Consider the following 22,758-nt stretch of genomic DNA (forward strand, 5'->3'; position numbering starts at 1 on the left):
GATTTGTGTATTCAGCATAATTTTCTAGCAACTAGCCGTAGAGCATCTTGCACTGATAAAATCGGTATGTCATGGCAATTTTTGACAGAGAGCAGCCAGTGTTTGGAGAAGGGGAGCCTTTTCCTAATTGGCTCAAAGGTGCCATGGTGGACTGGCAACAGGCTGGAGTGAGCCCTTCCCATCAGACACTGCGCTGACATCTTTACACTTCCTATCTCCTTGGATTAGCTACTGGGGCTTGTGTTTGGCCAGTTTTCCTTGTGGAGGGTTTTTTTTTGTGATACTAACACCTTCCCCATGGAGACCAGATACGTTTCAGGCCTACAGTTTGAGGGAATGGCCCTAATCAGCATATTTCTATCAGAGTTGTCCTGTCCACAGTCTCATCACAAGCCTGATTCCACAGGACAGGGGGTGCTAGAGTCCCAACAAGACTCACGGGGTACTGCGTGGGCACCCTGTGTCTGCTTCTGCCCCGCCGACAGGATGTGAGGCATGTGCTGAGGGAGCAGCTGACAACCCTTGCTCCCGGAATCGCCTCCTCCTGCCTCAGGGAGGGGCTGTGAGTCTGCGGCTAAAAGCACCTGTTCTTCTTTGTTCTGTCTGGAGCAGCTGGAGGAAGACAGCTGTTCATGAGACCGTCTAGCCTTAATCTCCCTAAACCTCAGTTTTCTGTGAAAAATGAAGCCTGAAATCTCTTTCTCGCAGAGTTCTTATTGGTATTCAAAGAAGGAGTATCTACTGGGCCACCACAGTGTGTGCCAGATTAGGACTCTCCATCAAAGCTGGTAGTCCTCTCTCTTCCCTCTCCTTTCTTCTCTGTCTCCCCAACAAACCAGTAGCCATTTCCTCTTCCCCTTCCATCCTATTGAGGAACCTAGCCGGCTCACTGGGTCCCCTGTACCTGAAGTTCCCTCAGCCCCAAGTAAATCTTCCTCACCTTTCAGAGTTTCATCAAGGAGGCTCTGATGTAAAATCTCCTCATAGACATTTTCAACATGAATCATATTGGTGTGATCTGCAAAAATGAACTGTTCATATTTCTGGAGCTCCTGGAGCGAGGAGAGAGGAAGACAGAGGACGAGGCATGAGATGCCAGTTTGCAGATGAGGTACAGGGAGCCTCCCACTGATGATGCCCTCTTGCAGTGTGGGGCACTCAGCCACTGGTCATTCCCTTCCCTTCCCCAGGCACGAGGCACTGTTTCCTGTACTCGGCACACGCTCTGTGTACTTCAGGGGTGTAGACAACATAGATTTTAAGCATCTCAAGGCCCTGTCTGTGGGTCAGTGGGTCTTAAGGCCCTCCTTTTTTTTTCTGTCACAACCAAAATGTTTCCTTCTTCCTTTTTTTTTTCTTTTAAACTCCAATAGTATTTTACCAAAGTATAAGTTACCTTGGTAAACATACACATTTTACAAGTATGTCTCAGTGGTTTTAAATATATAACTATACCCATGTTAACTGTAACCCAGATCAAGATAGAGACTATTTCCAGCACCCTGTGACTTTTTCTTGACTACACCCCCAAACAAGAGGTAAGCACTACTCTGATATCTGTCACAACAGATTCGTTTTTCTAATTTTTTTTTTTTTTGAGACAGAGAGAGAACATAAGGGGGGTTAGGGAGAGGGAGAGAATCTTAAGCAGGTTCCACACCCAGCAATGAGCCTGACAAAGGGCTCAATCTAACAACTCTGAGGTCATGACCTGAGCCGAAATCAAGAGTTGGATGCTTTACAGACTGAGCCACCCAGGTGTCCCTAGTTTTTCTGATTTTTGAACTTTACATAAATCAAATAATATATTCTTGTGTGTTTGGTTTTGAGATTCATTTGTGTTGCTACATGTATCATCAGTAGCTTGTTCCCTTTTATTGATAAAAGGCATTCATTATATGGATAAACTAAAATTTTTTAGCTATCCTCCTTATTGAGGGTGTTGAGATTTTCTCTTTTTTTTAATTTTTTTTTTTAGATTTTCTCATTTTTTAACTGTTACGAATACAATTGCTACAAACATTCTTGTGCATGATTTTTTTAAATCTTAAGTATATGCCTAGAAGTGAAATTGCTGGGTCCTGGACTAGATGTTTGTTTAACTTTATTAGAGGGACCCTTTGCACAGATATGGAGAATCTCTAGTCACAGATATGGAGAATCTCTAGTCAAGGACTCTTCAGGAACATTCTCCTCTTTCCCTCCAACTGGTCCTGACACTCATTGATTTCCTCTAAGACAACCCAGGCAGGATGTGAAATCTTGAAAACTTTCTGCTCTCCAAGAGTTTCCAGATGGCTTGAGGTCAGGGTAGGGATCAAAATATACCAAGTCACATGCCAGTGATTGGTATTCAAAGGGGCCCAAGAGCCAGGGCCTTAGCAGTGGGATTTGATGCCTTTTGCCTAAAGGGACAGGATCTTCAGCATGTGATCAGAAGCCACCACGTGCAGACAACTCAGTGTTAGGAGTTGGGGGTCTATAGTCCTGGACCAGATCACAGCAGGCAATAATGGAGTCCTTTTATATCCACCCTAGAGCAAAGCCAAAGGATTGAAAAGACATGAGCTTCCATGACCCTGAGAACGTCTGTGAGGCAGGACTGACACACAAAACAGAACTGTGTGGAAAGAGCACTGCCCAGGAGGCTGGACACTACCCTGGATTTGCTGTGGGACCCAGGCAAGCCATGGCACTGATCCCTGCCTCTCTCTTCCTCTGCAAAGCAAGGGGCACAGACTCATGTCTGCAACACCCGTTCATCTCCCTAGGTGGTCTCCCACTCTCTATTCCCCTGATTCATGCTTCAGGACTAGGCAAAAACATGACCCTGGGAAGTCCTCCCTGACCCCATAAGCAGAGCTGGGCACCTGGCTCAGCACTCTGGTTGTCCCTCTTTCCCATAGGCTACCGCTGTGCTCATCACATGGCACACTATATGCCTGTCCTTTCCTGTCCCCTGCCTTTAGGCTATAAACTCTGGCACAGCAGGGACGTTGGCCTGGCACAGTGCCTGGATCACATGTGATATATAGTCAATACATGTTTGCTGAATAGACAGGAGACCTTTAAAATTTCAAACAGCTAGGGATGCCTGAGTGGCATAGTAGGTTAAACATCCGACTCTTGGTTTCAGCTCAGGTCATGATCTCAGGGTTGTGAGACTGAGACCTACATCAGGCTCTGCACTCAGCATGGAGTCTGCTTAAGATTCTCTCTCTCTCAAAAAAAAAAAAAAAAAAAAACAAACCAGTCAGTCTCTCTCTCTCTCTCTCTCTCTGCCTCTCCTCCCTGCTTGCAACTCTCTCCCAAAATAAGTGTGTGGAAAGGAACAGTATCTATGGATGTTTATATTATTGTGACATGTCCAGCTTGGTAACATAGGTCTTCTATATTGAACTGATTGAACTGTGTGTGACATATGTTTAATTCTTGGAGCAATTTAATTGGAACCACACTAAGGGTAGGTTTGGGGGAACCAGAAATTTTTTTATACCTCCCCAGGCAATTTTAATGTGCAGCTTGGATAGAGCACCACAGATCTAGGAAGCTATGATTTAAAGAACCAAAGGAAACATACTTTAGTCAAATAAAGAATCCTTCAGCGAAGCAGATAATCCGCCAATTTATCCATTCCGTAAATCCAGATTTTAAGAAATCTCTTGGCACTGAAGTAATATCCTTCATTACTAAAAACTTGGGGTCTCAGTTTCTTTGGAAACCAATCTCAATTGATTAAAAATCACAAGAGTATTTTATAGATTGGGTACAACTCTGATGTTTGGAAAAAGGGAACAGAAAAGAAAGGGGGACTTCCTTTGTCCTCTTCTGGGAGGAGGTAGCTCTGGCGCCCTCAGATTGCCTTTTGGATTGAAAAAGAAAAACAGTCTAAAGTAGAATGTCTGTGTGCAGACACATCCAGAGGTGGACTAAGTCACCCTTTAGGTGTCTAAACATTTCCATCCACACGTGGCCAAAGGACATCCATATAGACAGATTCTTCATTCCTGTGGCTTGGTTAAATTCCCAGAAGTAAATGCCCAGTACTAAATATGCCAAGACTCTAAAGAAAAAAGCATTTATAGAATATAAAAATAACCAAAGACATTTCTGTAGTAAAATAACTCATGCTAAGGATTTTAACGTTCTAATTCTTGGAGACCCTCTCAGCTGCCCAAAAGCCCTTTTTCAATCCTCAAAAGCTCTTTATGATTTGCTCCAAGAGGGAGAAGGCACTGACAATGTCCATGCTCATAGATTATTTCTGAAACGTAGAAATAGTAGTGGTATATACCACTCACTGAATACACACCATGTTATCAATGACTATGAGCTGAGTTCAAACTCTGGTCCTCACCAGCTCTGTAACTTTGGGCCTATGACTCAATCTTCAGGTTTTCTCATTCCTACAATGAGAATATAAATAGTACTTCCTCCTAAAGTTGTTGTGTGAATTATTGAGATAATCCATACAAAGTGTTTAACATAGTGCCTAACACATGGTAAGCACTTGTCAAATAATAATTCTAATGTCATCTTAAGAAAGGTGCTGCAAAATATATTGTCTCCATTTCCCAGAAGATGGAATCTAGGCCAAGATAGAGGAAAAGTGACTGCCCAAGGCACCAGAACCAATACACAGAGGAACTAGGACTTGAACTCAGGTCTTGTATATTATATGTGCTGCCGAAGCAAGCACTGAACCCAGGTCTTGAACCAACCTCCGGAGGTGGCTCACCCATGGCTCTGCTCTGCAGTCCAATGCACACCTTCATAAACATGGCTGTCACTGGTAACAGCTTTAAATGGTTTCAGTTTCATTGATTTCACCAAATAAACATTGAAAGAAAAAATATTCTTCTGTAATCATGTTACTTAAGGTCTTTTCCTGGATGTAGTGGTCAAGTTTCAGAGGACACGTGGTACCCATGAGCCATACTATGATGAGGAGCACCTGGTGTCCTCGGGTGCTCTATGACAACCCTTCATTTGGCTCAAAGTCAGATCTCTACCTTTGAGATTTTGTCTAGTCTGGGGGTTGGTAAATCTGACCGCTGCTTGCTTTTGTAAATAAAGTTTTATTGGAACACAGAAGCACTCATTGTTATATGTTGCCTATGTTTGCTCCTGCACTTAGCAGAGTAGTTGGAACAAACAGTAGGACCCAAAACATTTATTCTCTGACCATTTGCAGAAAAAGTTTGCTGACCCCACCCTGGTCTAGTCAGCTGTTTGGAAGCACATCATAGCCAAAGAATTTGCTTGAACTTCACAGCAATAAAAGCAGGCTCTCAGGAGTAACCAAGCCCCTTACTGGTTTGCACGTGGATGCCAGTGCCTTCTGCACGGTGGGAAGTGTGATTTGAACCAGTGCCTCTTGAAATATCCTCTTCCGGATGGTGCTGCTGTCATAATCATATTGCTGTCAATACAGAGATAGAAACATATGCTAAATAGCAACATTACAATCTGTTATCTTTTGCTTAAACAAAAATGCAGTCACTCACTTGTCTCCCTTTTCCTCCTATTTCTGAGGATGCTTATGGTGTTTCCAAGGTCTCAAAGATCTTACTATGCAATTCTCTTATACTTTGGGAGGAGGGTATGACTATGAGTGACCCATCTTACTCTCCCCTCTTACAGATAGAGAAACCGAGGCAAGATCAAAACAATAAATTTTGCATCAAAAAGAAGTTGGGGGTGAGTTTGTATGTCATCACCCCCATCCTGGGTGGGTCCATAGGAACCAAGATCATCTACTCCTTTCACTCTACATCCAAAAAAGCAGGATCGGTGGGTTGTAATGATTTCCACAAAGGAAGAGAGCGTCTGGCATATAGCTACCTTAACACCATGGCGTGCTAACCAAGGAAGTTTAGAATCCAGACCAAGAAAGATGATGATTCACTGTTCTGCATGGAATATTCAAACCTAGAGGCCAGAGTTTGGTTTTAGATGACACTTTAAGAAGATCACAGACAAAAAAAAAAAAAAAAAAAGGAAGATCACAGACAAACTAGAACACAGTCACGGGTATGTGAGGGAATGGTCAGACCAAATAAAGAATGGTTAATGGCACGAAGGCATTTATACTGGAGATAACAACCATGGGCGAAATTATAGCTCCATTCAAACAACCAAAGGCCACTCTGTGGAAGAAGGACATAAACAGGGAGAACAGAACTAGAATTACCAACAATGACAACTTTTTTTGCAGTTAAAAGTGTCCGGAGAAGAAATGGACTGTCCAGGGGGGTATAAAGCGTCTTGACACTGGAGGTGATACTGTCATTGACACTCTTTTCTTTCCAACTGCAAGTTCATTATTACTTGTGTTCCATAATAAATATTGCTTTTAATCTCAGTGATTTGGTTGCCATTGTTTCCTACTGCCTATGAGGTATTAAGACTGGGTCTAAAATTCAGGGACCAACCCCTAAGCTCTGTGGGACTTTGATCTTCTGCTCCAAGGCACTGTTTAGGGGAATAGGTGGTAAGAAATTGGTGGACTAAGTTTAAGAATTGTTTCGGCTGTAGGCTCACCATTGACGAGCCTGCTGAGCTTCAGTAAGTCACGTTAGCTCGTAGTGAGTCAGTTTCCTCATCTCTATAACGGAGACACATTCTAATTGTCTCGCAAGTCCTTGTGAGGATCAAACGAAACAGGATAGGTTACAAACAAAAAAGCTTTAAACATAGACCATATATGTGCAAGCTGCTATTATTAAAACCATTTTGCTATATACTTAAGCAGTAAGCACATTAAAAACAAGTTTGTATGGCAGGTGCCTTTTTTTTGTTTTTTGGAGTATTTCCTTTGCCAGGAGATTTTTATTTTTCTAAAAAATGTTGGTCAATTTAAATGGGTTTTACTACATTGTAAACTCTTTGAAGAAGGAAGCTATGCTGCGCCTGATTTTACATTTTTGTGTAATATCTATCACGGCGCTTTGCTTATAGTGGACAGTCAATAAATACCAAGTGCGGTTGCTCTGAATATAAGCCAGGACAGGGCACTTCTCGCGGATGGACCAGGATCCTGAGGACCTGAGGTCCCTAAAGTTGCCACTAGATGGCAGGACAGGCACGAAAGTCCTGGAGGGAAAGAGGGCAGGATTACAAACGGGGTGTGAAAGACAGAGCTTGGTATTTTCCACTTAACAAAAGAAGCAAGGGGGGAGGGGGGGGTGTCACACAGTTGTTTTACACTTCCCACAAATGAGAGGATGGTTTTACCTTTAAGACTCGGAGCTTAACCTTCTCAATGGCGACTGCAGTTTTAGAGGTCTCTCCTTGGAGGTGTGGGGAAAGCAACTGCTCGAAAGTGAATACTGCATTCTCCATTAGCTAGAAACCAAAAACAACATGGAAGGGCACCAGGTCAGACCCCAGAGCAGGAGCAGGGAGGGGATGACCATCATGGTCCCTTCAGGCACTACTCTGGGGCCACCCAGGGCAACAGATCTTCATCCCCCTACCTGGCTTGGGAAATAGGCACTTGGCCACAGTGGGATCAATAAGAGTCTGGGAAGTAAAACACATGCTCACACACGTGTGTCAGTGTGCATACATGTATTTTCTTCCTCCTCTCACCTTCATGCTCTGAGCTGGGAGGCCCATGGCAGCCATGGGATTGAGAATACCATCCTCTCCCATGGCCAACCCCTTCCTCTAGTCTCCGGTACCTGCAGCCTGGGCTTGACATACTGAGGTGGGAGGCTTCCCTAGTTATTTTTTGCTGCTCTAATGCTGTACTTCCACTTTTCTGTGGTTGCAAAGCACTCCAGCACACATCTCTGCACTTTCCAGCCTATCATCATCTCACTTCTCTTCCTTTCTCTGCCAGTCTGGAAGGGAGGCAGGGTCAGGGGTTGGTGGGCTGATACGCTCAAAGGGTAGGAAACGGAAATGATTCAGATTTCTTATTCTCTGCACTTGTACCTGGATCGGTTTCACCAAGGTTCGGTATTACCAAAGGGACTTCTGTTAAACTGTTGCCCAATTTTGTTCCCGGTCCATCTTTAATCCTTCACAATTCAAAGGTTAGATAATAAGGTGTATCACTTAATCCATCCTGTAGCTTGTAAGGAACAAATGTTCCTTTCTTCCCCAAGCCTGTGATCCCAAAGCATGAACACACAGCTTTGTCACAGCACTCTCAACACTGTAGTAACCTGATCTAAGCATCTCTCCTGGAAGTGGGTTCTGGCACTGTGCCCAGCCCTTTAGTATGCTTCCCCAGAACACCCCTGAAATAGAATTGTGTTCTGAGGGCTCCAGCGATCACACCTTTCTTCATTTAGAAAGCACCGTACTATGGAAAGAATTTATGCTTGTTCCTAGAGAAAAAGTTCCTTGTGGGGAGGGAAAAAAGGGAATCTATCAAGTAGACCCAAGAAATCCAAATATGAAGCCGTGATTGATTGGTTGATTTCCTCTTAACCAGGTTCGGGAATTAGTGTAAGCTACTAGTTCTCCTTCTGGCTACCTATTAGAAGCAGTGGGAATGGGAGTGAGGGAAAATTAGTGGGAGTGGGGCCTAGACATCAGGATTTCTCTAAAGCTCCCCCAGACAATTCTAAACCTTGTGTAGCCAAGGTTAAAAGTGCTGGTTTGACAAATCAAGTAATTATCAATTAATGCTACTTGATTTCCCTGAAATGTTTTTTTTCTTTCTGATGTTATGAACATGGAAGAAAGATGAAGCCAGTTGGAAGGACCAAGTATGTCCTTACTCAACATGATGACAACAGAAACAGGCCCCTTTGCCCAGGGCTGCACAGGCACACCGGTCTCACTGGCCAGCCCCTGTTTCTCTGCTGTCTCCATCCTCACCCCCACCCATGGAAGCCCCTGCTGCTCCCACCTCCTGCATGTAGTTCTGTGTCCTCTGGACCACCAGATCCACGTGGGGGAATCTGAAGCGGCTCTTGAGATCCTGCAAGCGCTCCTGAAGCAGGTTGACTTTACTATAACACGGTTCCATCTTCAAGGAATCCAGGGGAAGATTCATGAGCTGGCCTAGATGCTACATTTTGGTGAAAGGAAAAATTAAATACCTTCAGACAGAGGAGCAATATTACATGCATATTATATATTACATAAATTCGAAATGATCAAATGTATGTTATTAGAGTGATACATTTCTCAGATTACTATATCTGTGAAATTTCAAATGTCTTACTTTCCTCCTTCAAGGGTCCCTGGGGCAGCTCCATTGCTAGGGCAGAGACTGGTAGAAGAATCAACTGGATGATGGAAGGAGAGCATCTGGGAGGCCCCAATCTTAGCTTTTGATGGATGCTGAGCTCCCACTTTCAGAGCTCAAGAACTAGGTAGGCAGGTTTCTTGGCACCAGGAATTGTTGCTAGGCACCTGGGGCCTCCAAAGCCTTCTTTAATGAGTGCCATTCACTTAAAAAACCTCTGGGAAGTCAGGGTGTCCAGGACCCCGGGACTCTGGGAATGAGCCTGAATCTCCACCATTCTCTGAGGTTCCAGGGCTCACGGGGCTTCCTCTGTTGTAGGTTGTCTATGGTGCTAGTGGGTGGGGAAGGTAGGTAGTAGGAGGAGGCCCAGCCTGGGAGAGGCATCCAGTTTAAAAACCGGGGTCCTGCCTCCTCTGCTTTGCACAAGGAATGAAGCCACAGGGCTCCCAGCAAGAGGGCTGCAACAGATCCCCTCCATTAAAGACATCAGGTTTTATCAACATACTCTTACACCATGAGTGTTGTTGCCAACTGAATGCATTCTATTTTCCAAGCGAATTTTCAAATAATTTTTAAAATTGAGGGGATCCTGGGGTTGCTCAGTGGTTTGGCACCTGCCTTCAGCCCAGGGCATGATCCTGGAGTCCTGGGATCGAGTCCCACATAGGGCTCCCTGCATGGAGCCTGCTTCTCCCTCTGCCTGTGTCTCTGCCTCTCTCTCTGTGTTTCTCATGAATAAATAAATAAAAACTTTTAAAAATAGAATAAAATAAAATAAAATAAAATAAAATAAAATAAAATAGAGTATTGGATACCTAGAACAAACAGGTGGGTGGGCAGAGGGAGAGAGGGGATAGAAATGTGCAGTAAATGGATGCCCAGGGAGAACTGGGGAGGAACACAGGGTGAGTGTGGGTAAGAGAGGATGTGCTGTCTGATTTTCAAATCACAGAAAAGAGACAAAGCTAGAGTTCTAGGTTTCTCTAAATAGGAATTCTTACAGGGCTCATTTCCATTGCGTGTGTTTTATTTAAAGATTTTATTTATTTATTTATTTGAGAGAGAGATAGAGCTGGAGCAGCAGCGGGGAGGGGGAGAAGCAGACGCCCTGCTGAGCAAGAAGCCCCACTCAGGGCCGGATTGCAGGACCCGCCCCTCCCAGCCCCAGATCAGGACCCAAGCCCCTTAACCCACTGAGCCACCCAGGCCCCCCTCTCATTGTGTTTATAAAGAGAAAATATCACCCTCATTGAGAAGGGAGTTGTGGGGAGCTGCATTGGAGTAGGATTAATGGTCAAACACACACAGTCAAACTTGTCCCTCCTCACACAATATGTAACCTATCTGTTTTGAAGAAATAACAAGCAGACAAGAGAAGAAAACCAGGTTAATGCTCTGCTCCTATCAGCGTGGCCAAAGTTTAAATAAGTGGGAATGCCTATTGCTCATGGGCATCTGGGGAAGAAAGTCCTCTGCCATATACAACTGACAGACAAAATTTAAATCACCTCTTTTTTTTTTTGTGAAATGCAAATGGTAACATCTGTTAACAGGAGAAATAAACCCACCTTTCATCCTGGCAAGTCTGACTTAGGAATTTATCCCACAGGAATGAAAGCATCAGAGTACAATATATGTAACAAGATTATTTATCATAGCTTTGTCCATGATGCCTGCAACATTTGGATAGTTGAGTAAATCATGGTGCATTTGTACATGAAATATTATGTAGCCATTACAAAGAATGATTTAAAGCTAGAGCAGCTAATTTGAAGACAGTATTTTTTTTTTTTTTTAAAGATTTTACTTATTTATTCATGAGAGACACAGAGAGAAAGAGAGAGAGGCAGAGACACAGGCAGAGAGAGAAGCAGGCTCCATGCACCGGGAGCCCGACGTGGGATTCGATCCCGGGTCTCCAGGATCACCCTGGGCCAAAGGCAGGCGCCAAACCGCTGCGCCACCCAGGGATCCCTGAAGACAGTATTTTTTGAATGAGAACACTGATTGTAATACAATTCCATTTTTTTAAAGAGCAGACAATCAGAAAAAACAGCTCATAAATGTGTATGTTTTATAATTACATAAGTGGGGTGGGGGATAAGTACAGAATGGCAAATGCTAAGATGTTACTACTTACTTGAAGGGGGGGGTGTTGGGGGAGGGGAAGGGGGGTAAAGGCAAGTTTTTAAAAAGGGTTCAAAAAGAAACTTTAAAATATTTGTAAAATTTACCTTGTTTATGTACAATTACATGTGTATGTATGCATAAAATAATAAGAAAGGGAAAAAAAGAGAGGTATCTGGTTTTATCCACTGACTGGTAGTGATGTGTCAAATGTAAAACCAAGCTGCCATGTTACGTGACTGATTCCTGAACTTTGGGGTACATCACATCCATGGGAGGCCTTGTGAAACAGAATGCTGGGCTCTATCCCCAGAGTTTCCAATTCAGTAGACTGTTGGTGGGGGCCTGAGAATTTGGGTTTTTAAAAGCCAGATGATGACACTGCTGGTCTAGAGACCACACTTTGAGAAACAGTGTTTTTATCATGAGTCTCTATTTTTGGAAACAAACCAATGAACACAATTTATATCAATGAGGATACATGCTTCTATATTTGCATGAACAAGAAACAAGTATGTGAAAACACATTCTAAGTTATTTATATTAGTTAATTCAGGGAGTTGGGAGTGGAGGTAGCCTAGGAGTTGGTGTGGGTAGGAGCTGATGTGAGAAACAAAAGCAGCAGAAAAATTATTAAATTTCTTTCCTACCTACAGCCCACTGATGAGTCCTTGAAACAGAGTGACATTCCTCTAGGGACTCAATTGCCTTGATGTTGCTACTTTGCTAAGGGCAAAAGGCAAACTTAGCCTGACCCTCCAGGATCCTGTAAGTCTACTTTAATATATAAAAATTCCTTTGGAAACTTCCTTGATCTCTATCCCGCAAGATACATGTTAGCAATCATCCCCCAAGCATATGACCCACCAATACACATCTGAAAGATCTTATAACTCAGGCTTTATTAGACAGTAATAAATGATCCTTTCCCAACAATAACTAGTTCCCTCAAGGTTCTGGAAACCTTGCTTCCAAAATTCTTCAAGGACTTACACCCCCCATCCAAACTTGAAAGTCTATAATGGCCACTCCTCATGACACCAGTGCAGCTCTTTCTGCCCACGGGTCCTGTCCCCGTGCTTCAATAAAACCACATTTTTGCACCAAAGACGTCTCAAGAATTCTTTTTGCGGGGACGCCTGGGTGGCTCAGTGGTTGAGATCTGCCTTTGGCTCAGGGCATGATACCAGGGTTCCCGGATCGAGTCCCTCATTGGGCTCCCTGCCAGGAGCCTGCTTCTCCCTCTATGTCTCTCCCTCTCTCTGTGTGTCTTTCATGAATAAATAAAATCTTAAAAAAAAAAAAAAAAAGAATTCTTTCTTGCCTGTTGGCTTTGAACTCTGATGTCTTTCCTACCATGGGTGTTCAATTTTGCCCATATAGTCTCCCTATATATTGTTTCACTTGCACAAGCATATTATTAATTTTGCAACTTGAAAACTATTAATAAAGGAAATCAGGTGAATGGATAGATGAATGTGGTGGCTGGCTGAATGGAAGAAACAGATGACTGGATAAAAGGAAGGGGGAGAAGGGAGGAAGAAAGGAAAGGAAAGAATGCACGAGTGCAGATAAAGGCCCAAGGGAAGGCAGCCCCAGACAAACCATTCACACTCGGCGACTCCGTATCTTACCTCCTTAAGCTGAGCGCTGTCTTTGGTGGTCTGAAATTTCTGGCTAAGTTCATCCACTTCTTTTTCAAAGAGTGAGCGTACTTCACTGAATCCTGAGCTCACTGGCCCCATGAGCTCCTCTAGAATGGACGCCAAGAATGGTTGCACACTCTCTGCACAGCTTCTCTCTGCGGGCTGGGCCACCATGGCTGAGATAGGAAATAGGCAGAAAACCATCACTTATTATGGGCAAATTGGGTTTAAAATCCCTGGAGCCAGGCCAGGGGTAGGCCTCTACCTCTCTGAGCCAATTGGCAGTCCAGGCAAACTCAAATAGGCAAGACAGACCAGCATAGCGAGTCCTGTGTCAGCATTCACCAGAATGGAAAACCATTAGGTGTTTCCAGAATTGGAACAAACAATCCCTCTCCTTCCTAAGCTTTCCCCTGCCCTGGGATGAAATTCATTTTTCTGCATGGTCCCTATGAATGTGGAATAGAATATAATGCTTAATAGAAAAAAAGAAAATGCTGGTGATCCACCCCTATTTACTATCAATTATCATTGTTAGATGTGCATACTTCATCTTCTAAAAAACACAGTTTACTAAGTTTTTTAATTGAGGTATAACTGACATGATATTAGTTTCAGTTGTACAAGATAATGATTCATTATTTGTATATAACAATTTATTAAGCTTTAATTAAGTTCTCTAAGAGTTAATCAGCTCATATAATTCATTTCCCCTCTCCCCTCCTTAAGAGACCGGTGAAAAACTCAAACACAGTCTTTTCTTGGGCAAACAGAAACAAATTCCATTCAAAACAAATACCATCCTACCTACCATTCTCATCCCCAATTTTTTTTAAAAAAGCCATTTTTTCCCCCTGATAATCAAGGAAAACATACACAGTGACAAAAATATAGAGAGTATAGGCACCTAGGTGGCTCAGTTAGTTAAGCATCTGCCTTAGGCTCAGGTCATGATTCCAGGGTCCTGGGATCAAGCCTGCACTGGGCTCTATGCTTGACATAGAATCTGCTTGTCCCTCTCCCTCACCCCCAACCCTGCCCCAGTTTGTTCCATCTCTCTCAGATAGATAAGTAAAACTTTAAAGACTATATATATATATATATATATATATATATATAAAATTAGAGAGAGAGAGAGAACAAAAAATCATAAAGAAGGGTGAAAAACTGTAACCATACTTCTAAAGGCAAATACTGTCCTTTGATTTAAAAAAGGAAGCTTATGCCTTTGGCTCAGGGCGTGATCTTGGGGGTCCTGGGATCGAGTCCCGCATTGGGCTCCCCACAAGGATCCTGCTTCTCTCTCTGCCTATGTCTCTGCCTCTCTCTGTGCCTCATGAATAAATAAACAAAATCTTTAAAAATAATAAAATAAGAGAGGAAGAGCATAGTAAAGGTATTCATCCAGGAAGTCTGGATAGGACATGGAAATCTGCTTTTTTTTTTTTTTTAAGTGTTCAAATTCTCATGATTAACCAGGTTTCAAAGCAGTGATCTAATGAATGAAGCCTGAGCTGGAAAAGGCCTGAGCTTGTTCCGTAAACTGGAAAGTTAGCTTTGTGGTGTTTGTAAATCAGATGGCCTTGTTACAGTATCACAGAACTGAGAAGGGAAGTGCAAGCATCTGGGTGTCCAATCCTTCCATTTTGTACATGGAAAATCAGAGGCATGGAGATGTCAGACGGCTTGACTAAGGTCAAACCCTGATTTCCAGATCTAGGGCTACACTACATTTCTTTATCTTTTATTGACAAATAACTTGGTTTCAACAAGATGAATGGGCACATTCCTATTTCAGTTTGCAGAAATATTTCACAGGTAAGGAGAATCAGACTGCCTCTTACTCTGAGAACCTGAGATACCTACTAATACTATGAATAATTCACAAATATTTGGTATATAAAATATTAAAGAGGTCATAGAATTGCTAGGGGTAAAAAAAAAGCCTTTTGATTGTGTGATTTAAATATGAAACAATCTATGCCTTCTAAAAATGACTTGCTTGATACCAAAATGCAAAATTGTGTGTCAGGAGAATAAATGAATTATTTATCAATTAACTTGGAGAGAGGAAAAGCATCTAATTGAAATTTCAGAATAATCATGAACACTGGTAATCTGCAGTAAAGATTTAGTGGCAGCTGGCAGGTTTCAGCTACTGAGTGGGGAAGAAATGGGCATAGGCAGGGGCCGGCTGTGGAGAACTGCTCCCCCCTCTCTCTCCCCGCTAATTCCAGGGTGCTGCCCGTGGGCTCCAACCTCTTCTCTGCACCTTTGTTCAGTGTTCCTTTCACCTGGGTCTTCCCTCCTCCCTCCCCCTCTGCTTGTGAACATCCCACTCACCTCTTCAAGACCCAGTATAGATTTCACCCACTTGGACAGCTGAATGCCCTGGAACCACCACACCACCACACAGCAGCCTGAACTGCGGTCTGCCTCGCTGTGCTTCCTTCTGGATTGAATACATTTTATGCCCCACACGGATATGCTCTGCTGACTTTCAGGGATGCAGAGATGCCATTGTAATGAATACTGTTTGGTGACACACTGATTCATAAACCATCCAGGAATTAGGGGAGCTGTGGAAGAGCCACCCAAGCAGAGGGAATAGGAAGGAAAGTGTTGGAATTAGAGGGGCTTGGAGCCTGTCTCAGTTTTGGAATCGGGGCGAAGTTACTTAAGCTCTGCCTCGGTGTTCTGATCTGTGAGGTGGAGATCATGAGAGTTATCACTTCGGTGGGTTGTGGCCAAGATGAAGTGGGCTTACGGTGGTCAAATGCTTGCAACTGTAGGTGGCACTCTGGAAGCACTCACTAGCTGGGAGCCCTCATCGTACCTGTTGGCATCATCCTTTATTCCCCACCAACGGACATTACAACAGCACTATTATTATATGGGGCCCACATGGTTTTTTGAAGCTGAAACACTTCCTGGCTAGGAACCATGGTGTCCTTGGTTCCTGCTTCTCTTGGGGCACCTTTCACATTTTTTCCTGCTGTTTCAGAATCTGTAACATGCCTCATATTGTAGAATCATGTTATCTTCTTTGAATCCTTATAGCCCTTGTTGTATTCAGTAGGCACAGAATAAATATTTATTGAATGAATAAATGATTGTGGGGCAGAACTAAAGATTGGTTGCTTTACTCTCAAGAGTCATATGGGAGGAAATGGAAAGATCACTGCTTAATACTCCCAAGAGTTTTTAAAAATCCAAAGCCCTTTACTGACGCAATCTGAAGTATGCAGTTGACCCTTGAACAACGTAGAGGTTAGGGGTGCTTACTGCCCTACCCCCCGTGTCATTGAAAATCTGTGCATGACTTTTGACTTCCCCAAAACTAAACTCCTAATAAATAGCCTACTATTGACCAGAAGCCTTACCCATAACATAAACAGTAGATGAACACGGATTTTATATATTGTATGTATTATATACTGTATTCTTACAATAAAATAAGCTAGGGAAAATAAAAGGATAATTGTAAGGAAGAGAAGTCCTAAGAAAATCATAAGGAAGAGAAAATATATTTACAGTACTATTTTGTATTTATAAAAAAACAAACAACCCACCTATAAGTGAACCTGTTCAGCTCAAACTTGTGTTGTTCAAGGCTTAATTGTGCTTTCTTTTTCTGTTTTTTTTTTTTTAAGATTTTATTAATTTATTCATGAGAGAGGCAGAGACATAGGCAGAGGGAGAAGCAGGCTCCCTGCCGGGAGCCTGATGCAGGACTCAATCCCAGGATCACGATCTGAGCCAAAGGCAGATGCTCATCCACTGAGCCACCCAGGTGCTGCATTAACTGTACTTTCTCGTTTTAAAGGTGGAGAACCAGAGGCCCTGTAAATATGTGTTTCTGCTATTCCCTTTCAAAAAGACTTGATTGTGACTTCCTTTCAAAATTTCTTTTAGGAAACAAAGACTTGTCTAGGGCAGAATGTTTTTCCATCTTTTGTGGGATAGATTGGAGCCACAGAGATTAGGAGAGAGAGAGAGAGAGAGAGAGAGAGAAATTGGCTTCATTCGGGCCATGAGAATGGCCACAGTTAGGCCCAGCTCAGCCTAGCTCCCTGGAATGTGGGCTCCAGAGTTAGGTGCTGGCAGTTTTAGGCTGTATACAGTACTTCAATATAGTCAATTCTAAATCAGTCATGCTAATGGAGAGATGAAAGACATGGATGATAGTAAACACAAAATGCTGAAGTTAATTTATATCTGCCCTGGAAAGCATTGCATGGACAGACACACACACCTTTACTGTAGTTAGGCCTTCTCTCTACTCTCTCTGGTGTCTACTCTCAACTGGTTGCAAGTGCTCTGAGGTGAGCTAGGCTGCAGTGTGAACAGGACCTGAAGTGCAGAGAATAATCCACCAAGCAGACACTCCTTGTTAGGGGCTAAACTTCTTGAGTATGGGAGCTGGGTCCCCCATTCACTGCTAAAGCTCCAGCACCCGGCTCAGAAAGCACTCAGTACATATTTTTTTAATGAATGAGAGAGCAAATGAGTAAGTGAGCGAATAACCTGAAAACTCACTATCTAAGAAGATTGCTGATCAATAATCACAAATGAGCCAGCATGCTTTTCTGAAATGACATTCGGTGTGCTGTGCTTGTTGGGACATAGGAATTAACATTGACATTTTACCATTTAACATTTTATCCTGTAGAATTCCTTAGAGCCTATCTCAGGCCTCTTGTGAGGGCACAGTAAACATTTTTCTGTCAACGGCCAGATAGTGAACATTCGTGACTTTTCTGTCCAGGAAGTCTCAGTTCCAATTACTCAACTCTGTCCTTGTCGCATGAAAGCAGCCACAGACAATACATGAGTGAATGCACAGGGGTGTACTCCAATGAAATGCTATTTACAAAAATAAGTGGTGGGCTTGATTCGGGTCAGGGGCCACAGTTTGCAGACCTCCTTCTCATGGGCCCTTCTGATTACAGAGGAGGACGCTAAGGCACGTAGTAGTCAAGTGACCGTCCCAAGTACACATGACCAGCCAATGTTGCACTTGTGACTAGAATCTAGATTTATCAACTCTAGACCACTTTTCTTCTTGTTAAAGGAAAATCCATTTATTCATCCATTCAAGTACTTGCTGAGAGTCTGCATATACCAGGCATGGTACTAGGCTCTGGGTATGCCTGAGTGAAACAGGGGCCACACGGTCCTGTTCTTAGATAGCTTACTATAGAGAAGGGGTGGGTGTAGAAGCCATTATAACAAGTGTGAAAAGTGCCAAAACAGGGGCGCCTGGGTAGCTCAGTGGGTTCAGCATCTGCCTTTGGCTCAGGTCATGATCCCAGGATCCTGGGATCCTGAGCCCCACATCGGGGTCCCTGTTCAGTGGGGAGCCTACTTTTCCCTCTGCCCCTCCCCCCTGCTCATGATCTCTCTCTCTCTCTCATGCTCCCGCTCTCTCAAATAAATAAATAAAATCTCTAAGAAAAAAAAAAAAGAAATGCTACAATAGGGGAGATGTAAGTAGTATCAGAATACACAGGCCACCATCACAGGCAAGAAGTAAACTTGGATCTTGCTTGGGTCACTGAAGTTTCTTCGGGAAGGTCCAGGGAACCTTGCTAGTGTCTCTAGCATATCTCCATTACACCTGTTACCACCTGTCACCAATTCCTCAGTTAAGTTTTCCTCTGAAGCCGTGAATTGTGACTACCTGGTGGAGCCCTACATGCGCAGCTTATTTAGCTCTACAAGCATGGATCATCTCCACTGACCTTTGATCTTTCCAATTAAAAAGTTCTTTGAGTTCACAATCTGATCCATGTCTGAACGGATGGTGCCCTCCAGGCCCTTCGTCAGAGTTCGGCATTCCTCCTTCAAGGTACTTAATCCTTCTGAAACTTGATGCTGAACCAGGTTGTAGGCGTCCTCCAGGAGCTGCAGTAGAGAACAGCACATAAATAGGGGCTCTGTCATGTGCAAGCGCCCGCTGGAGTCAAGCAGAGTGGGGAGGGTTAATCACAGATTATCTGAACATAAACACAACTGCAGGCACACTCTCATTTTTCTTTCAAAGTTAGAGTCTGTTTGGATTAGTCCTCATGCAAGTGAGACTGAGCAGACTCAAAGTAGGCAGTTCTCCACCCAGGGAAGGAATAAGAAAGAAGGAAAGAAGGAAAGAAGGAAAGAAAGAAGAAAGAAAAGAAAAAGAAAGAAAGAAAGAAAGAAAGAAAGAAAGAAAGAAAGAAAGAAAGAAAGAAAGAAAGAAAGAAAGAAAAAACTGCCCTAAAAAAGGAAGAGAAAGGGATATTCATTTCGAGTACCATAGTTGTATAACAAAACCATCACTTACACCGAACCAGGCTCTCTTTCTGTCATTTTTCTTCCCCTTCATTTTAGGCAGAAGGTCCGTCTGGAGGGTTGGCAGGAGCTCCTCCATCACCAGGTTACTCAGGATCTGTGAAGAGGAAGACGGGCCCAGTCAGTTGGCCAGTGCTTGCTGAATCTGAGCATCAGGCCAACTGAAATTGTCATCATGACTGGCAGTCCCCATCCCCACCCCCAACATAGGATTGTCCTGGGCTCCATAAAATCTGTTAGGCTGATAACTGAACTCTGGCTCTGAGGCTACAGAAATCTCAACTAAGACAATCATGGAGGATAAACAATCTTAAATATCTACAAGGAACAGTAATGTCTGCTGATGGTTTGCCATGGGAAAGGCCAAATTCCTCAAATTCTGACTACTCATATTCAAACTAGAAGAATCTAATGCATTTAAGATACAAGGCAAAATTTTAATTATGGATGAGGGCATCCTTAGCAACATTGTGAAGGGGGTCAGGCTTGGTTCTGGTGGCTTGAGGCCTGGTCTGTGTCCTCTGAGACCATCGTGACTCTTCAAGCTCCCTTGGGATCTATATGTCTTCACACTCTTTGTCTCTGCTGCTCCCTGAATCCCACCTCCATCCTCTTTAAAGTTTAGAGAAATAAGGGAGTAACTAATACTTGGAACAACTGGATATTTGTGGGAGAAGCAGAATATGGGGGAGGAGAACCAGAGTCTTCAGAATGTTTAAAAAAATTTGCATCCAAGTCACTCCTAAAATTTTGCTTGGCTCAATTAAAATGTGTGTGTGTGTGTGTGTGTGTGTGTGTGTGTGTGTGTTTACTCTGAGCAGTGTTCTCTATGCCAATGTATTACAACGTTCCATGTAACACCAACTTCTTCTTTAACTACCCACCTCCCCCTAAATTGGAGCAGATCCTGTCGTTCAAGACTCAGTTTTACTATGAATCTTTGGGGGCTTGCTCACAGCTTAGTTTTCAATATCAGGCTGCAAAACAAGATTTACAAAAAAAAAAAAAAAAGAGTAATTTTGGGAATGGAGGCAGGCAGAAAAGTAGAGAATCATTTGACATCCGTTCCAGGAATTTAAAATAATATTTGCACAAAATAATTGACCTCCTCATAAAATTCAAATTAGGCTTTGGGAATTATGGAAGATTTTTTTCTGAGGTCATCGGTCAGCCTCGTGCTAGTGGAAATACTCATGAGTTCACACTAGATTTTGCCTTTCACCAAGGGTTCTGTTACAGCTGGGTGGAACACTTTAGCTGAACTGTACAGGAATGCTCCCAGGGGGGGAGTGGGATGAGCTATGCAGCCCCCTGTGCCTGTGGGTTCCTGGGAGAGAAGGCTGCTCAGGCCAGGGCAGGGAGGGGGGCTCCTGTCATCTGCAGTGTAGAACTTCATGGTATGATGAAGATCATAATGGGGATAGGATTTCCACTAGTCCTGGTAATTCACTGGTGGGATGTTTTTCTTTCTTAACCATTCTCTGGGAGCAGTCAAGAGGTGAACCAGAATCTTTGAGGAACTTAAGAAAAAAAAACATGGTATGTGCAACCTCCATGGAGATTAGCAGGTCCAACAATTAGATTCAGGTGGACACTTTATAATCATGGACGCTCCTTCTGATTCTGCTCAATGGAGGAAGTCCTTAGATGAGCAAGACATACCTGCCTGAGACCGATGGAAGCATAGCACGGGGAGAATGAGCTAGGAAAACAAGGAGACTAAGGCAGAACTGAAAATCAATGGGAAATATTCTCTTAGTTGAAAGTGGTAAATTCAGGGTCATAATAATTGCCCGTTTCATCCTTTTGCAGGTATTAGTTTGAGTCTGAACATAAGCATAAAAGGGACTTGAAAAGATGAAAATGTTACAAAGGCCAAAGAAAAAAAATATTCCATTTGGGTAGGCTTATGGTTTTCTTTTAGTCTTTCCCATAGAATGTTCCAAGAAATTGAGTTCCGTTTTATAATTTAGGGAATTGAAAAGGAAATGTTGGGGGGTGGGAGGAGAATGGGAGTGGGTTGCCAGGGTGTGAGGCTTGGCAACTCCACAGGGCAGGCAGAGCTTTGATCTACTGAAGCCCAACTGCGTCCAGCCCAACACCAAGTAATCCTCATCCTCCAACCTTCAGCCCATCCCCCATTTTGCACAGCTCCCCCTCTCCCCACCAGGGTCTGCTCTGAGATTTCCCATCTGGGTCAGCTTCCAGAAGCTTCTAAAGCCCTGGAATATTCTAGGGAAAGTAGCTAGTCAAATAAATGAACCATAGTAATAAAGGGTTTCCTCCACCTTCTGTCCTCAGAACAAGATCTACTGAGTTTCACCATAAGGGCCCTAAAAATACCACGTTTTCTTTTAAAAAATGGCGCATGCACGTGTGTGTGTGTGCACGCGTAAGCATGTGTGTGTTTAACTGCTAGGATGTGTAGATTTTACAATTCCATCACATATATAAGAAACCAAACATGCCATTAGGTTGATCAAAATCAACAAATCCAGGCTCACTCCCTGAAGGCCACACTATGTGTCACCTTCCAGATGCTGACGCTGTGGGGAAGGTGTGAGATCCAGAGAGACTTTCCTTCTTCCTGAGGCTAGCCTATGGTCTCTCTGTTACTGAGTGGCCATGGGTGAAAAAACCCATTTAAAGGGATCACATTCAAGGTCATTAGACCAAAGACAACTCTGAAATGTACGGAGAAGGCCTAAAATGTGGATAGTTTTCCTGTCTTGAAGCCACCATGTTCTGTGGGCATTATGAACTACTTTCTCAGCTCATCTGATTAATTTAAAGGCAAATTTAAATTTTGTAATAATAATTATAAAATAATAAATATATATTACATAAATATGTTACTCTAATAAATAAATAATAAATACACCAGATAACTGTAAATACTTTACATTTTGCAAACTGCTTTCCTTCATGACCTTATTTGATACATTTTTCTAGACAAGTAGGAAATATATTGATGTCTTTACTAGTATACAAGTATTTTCGCCTTAATAGTCTGTAGGCAAGTTACCCTAAGGTATTTGCTCTGCTTGGACGCTTGCCTGAAAAATAACCACCACCATGAGGACCTACCAAGACTTGCTATGGGAATCATTAGCATGAAGATAATAATGTAACAATGCTGAGCATCTTCTGAATACCAAGCCCTGAGACAGAAAGGGTTAGGAAAATGATGATCAAATTCTTAGCAAATATGAAAAAAGTGCAAATAAACCCAGTGCTTTAAGCAAAAGATGACATATTCTCAAACTCAGTTATGTCGTGCCATTTTTTTTAACTACTTGGTTCCTTTGTTGGACCCCTGATTTCTTTTTCCTGTGAGCATTACAACAGATGCTGCTTCAGCTCCATGCATGAGCTTAGAGTGAAGCGTACTCTCACTGGGCCCCAGACAGGAGGGGTTTGGAACTCATTTCCTTCCATTTCCTTTCA

At 43.0% G+C, this 22,758-nt stretch overlaps 1 protein-coding gene across 3 annotated transcripts in view; it reads right to left on the bottom strand.

Moving 5' to 3' along the window:
* Positions 1 to 22,758, bottom strand: part of NIBAN1 (niban apoptosis regulator 1) — a 213,365-nt gene that overhangs the window by 5,256 nt on the left and 185,351 nt on the right. For all 3 annotated transcript variants that reach the window (XM_038542292.1, XM_038542294.1, XM_038542293.1), the window contains 7 exons: positions 19,304 to 19,408; positions 18,726 to 18,888; positions 12,970 to 13,157; positions 8,867 to 9,028; positions 7,237 to 7,347; positions 5,315 to 5,422; positions 941 to 1,052 (listed from right to left, as the gene is read on the bottom strand). In XM_038542292.1, coding sequence (XP_038398220.1) covers positions 941 to 1,052; positions 5,315 to 5,422; positions 7,237 to 7,347; positions 8,867 to 9,028; positions 12,970 to 13,157; positions 18,726 to 18,888; positions 19,304 to 19,408 — 949 coding nt within the window. The remainder of the gene's footprint in view (positions 1 to 940; positions 1,053 to 5,314; positions 5,423 to 7,236; positions 7,348 to 8,866; positions 9,029 to 12,969; positions 13,158 to 18,725; positions 18,889 to 19,303; positions 19,409 to 22,758) is intronic.

The sequence above is a fragment of the Canis lupus genome, chromosome 7, assembly GCF_011100685.1.
Source record: "Canis lupus familiaris isolate Mischka breed German Shepherd chromosome 7, alternate assembly UU_Cfam_GSD_1.0, whole genome shotgun sequence".
Lineage (NCBI taxonomy): Eukaryota > Metazoa > Chordata > Mammalia > Carnivora > Canidae > Canis > Canis lupus.